General features: G+C 71.6%; 1 protein-coding gene across 8 annotated transcripts in view; it reads left to right on the top strand.

Annotated features, from left to right (window-relative positions):
• HDAC5 (histone deacetylase 5) overlaps positions 1-2,101 on the top strand; it is an 18,980-nt gene that overhangs the window by 2,406 nt on the left and 14,473 nt on the right. For 5 of the 8 annotated variants that reach the window (XM_041426234.1, XM_041426232.1, XM_041426229.1 and 2 more), the window contains exon 3: positions 809-916. In XM_041426234.1, the coding sequence (XP_041282168.1) occupies positions 809-916 (108 nt within the window). The remainder of the gene's footprint in view (positions 1-808; positions 917-2,101) is intronic. The other 3 variants (XM_041426236.1, XM_041426235.1, XM_041426231.1) reach the window with 1 other exon arrangement.

The raw sequence follows: 2,101 nt of genomic DNA, 5'->3' as shown, positions 1-2,101 counted from the left end.
CTGCCGAGGCGGGGTTACACACGGTGGGGGGGGGTCTCCATAACCGGGGGGGGGGTCGCTGTCCCCAAAAAAGGGGGGATTCCACACCTCGGCACGGTGTCACCCCCCCCCGGCTGGTCCCTGCAGAGCCGCTTGGGGACACGGATCCGGCGGGAAATGTGCTGAGTTGGCAGCTGAGCCCCCCCAGCCCCCCTCGGGGTGCTCCTGTTGAGGGGTGGNGGGGGGGGGGGGGGGGGGGGGGGTCCTGTGCCTTCGTGTTCCCAAAGTGGGGGCTAATCCCCCCCCGGCACATCCCAGATTGGGTTCCGGCAGCGCTGATGCGGATTAACGTCCCTGGCAATTAGGGGGATGTGAGGGGGTGCCATGGAGCTGGGGGGGGTCGTGGGGACCCCAATCCCCCCACAGCCTCCCCCAGTCAGGACAGCCCGTGTCCCCCCAGCCCCCGGGGGAGTTCGGGGGTGCAGCTGGGTCTCGGGGGGGTGTGGGGGGGTAGGGACACAGCGCATCCCCTCCCGGGATCTGCCGTGGCCCCCCCGGCACAATTCCCTATTTATAGCCGGCTCCTCCCGTGCGCCGGCTATTTCCAGGCGCCAGAGAGAATAGCCTGGATTTGGGGGGGGCGTGGGTGAGGGGGGGCCCTGCGGCCCTGCCCTGCCTGGGCTGGGGGGGCTGCATTTGCTCCTGTCACCCCAAAAACCAGGGATGCTCTGTGATTCCCCCCCGCCCCAGCCAGCATCTCCCCACCCCCACCCGCCGAGGAGGGTTTTGGGGAGCTGAGGTTGGTTTTGGGGGTGCACGTGGCCCCCAGTTCGCGGCCCCTTCAGGGGGTGTCTCTCTGCAGAGGGGGGGTCCGGCCGTGAGCCCCCGCTGGAGCTGCTGCCCCGTGTCCCCCTGCACGCTGCCCTGCCCGCTCCAGGTGAGTGGGGGGCCGGCCACCCGTGCCCCCCTCCCCAAAACCCTGTGACACCACCCCAAACCTGGTGACATCCCCCACAGGTGTGCAGGGGGGAGCTGCTGAACGCGAGTGGGTTCAGGTGTGTAAGAGGGAGAGCCCCCCCCCCCCCCCCCCCCCCCCCCCGGGGGGGGGCCGGGGCGGGGGGGGGGGGGGGGGGGGGGGGGGGGGGCCAGGAAAGCGAAGGTCTAGAGAGGGGGCGAGATATGCCGGTGGGTCCGTGGGGGAGTCAGAGTCCTGTGTCTCGCCCCCCGGGCCCGGGCCCGCGGCCCCCGTGGCTAGCACGGGCCGTTGCAAAGGCGCGCCATTTTGGGGGGTAAAGGGGAAGCCCCCCCCCCCCCCCCCCGTGCAGGGACAGGTGTGCAAGGACAGGTGTGCAAGGACAGGTGCTCCAGCCCTGGGGTGCTGCCCCCTCCCGTGTCCCCATTCTGTGGGACACCCCCATTGTGCCCCTCTCTGTCTGGGGGGCCCTGGGCAGCGAGGGGTTAAACTCCCTCACGGGGGGCTCAGGGTGGGCTGTGGCCCCCCTGACCCCAAAGTCCCCCTTTGACACCTCGGGGTTATTTTTAACCCCCCCCGAGCGCTGCCCCCTCCACGGACTGGGTGCTGACACCCCCCCATTGCACCCCAAGACCCCGCGGGGCCCTTTGGGTACCCCCGGCTGGGGCTGGAGGGTTCGGGGGGGCTGCAGGGGTACCCCCAAAGACCCCCCCGGGAGAGCCAAACCCCGGGGCTGTGCTGGGGATGCTCGGGATATCGGGGTGCTGCTTCTCCTCGGGGGGGTCTGGCAGTCCTGGGGGTGTCTGGCTGCCCTGGGGGGGGTCTCTCGGTGCCGGGGGGGGGTCTGGTGCCCCACCTCCGCGCACGGTGACGTCCGTGGGTCCGCGTGGGGACACGTCAGTGCCCGACGTGCGGCCGCGCCAGGTTGGGGAGGGGGGGCTCATTGACATGCACCGCGTGCCCCCCGCCCCCGCCTTCCTGTGTGCGTGGGGCCGGGCCCCCCCCCAGCTCCTGCGTGCCCCGTCCGTCCCTGCCTGGGGGGGTCTGAGCCCCCCGAGGGTGCTGGGGGGGATCGGTGTGTGCTGCAGATGGAGGGGTTTGGATTGGGTGGGGGGCGCTCCGATTTATATTTTGGGGGGGGGGGCCCCC

This window comes from Onychostruthus taczanowskii, unplaced genomic scaffold (assembly GCF_017590055.1).
Source record: "Onychostruthus taczanowskii isolate IOZ18803 unplaced genomic scaffold, ASM1759005v1 scaffold91, whole genome shotgun sequence".
Classification (NCBI taxonomy): Eukaryota; Metazoa; Chordata; class Aves; order Passeriformes; family Passeridae; genus Onychostruthus; species Onychostruthus taczanowskii.
The sequence above is the reverse complement of the archived record's forward strand: the minus strand, read 5'-3'. Positions and strand labels throughout refer to the sequence as shown.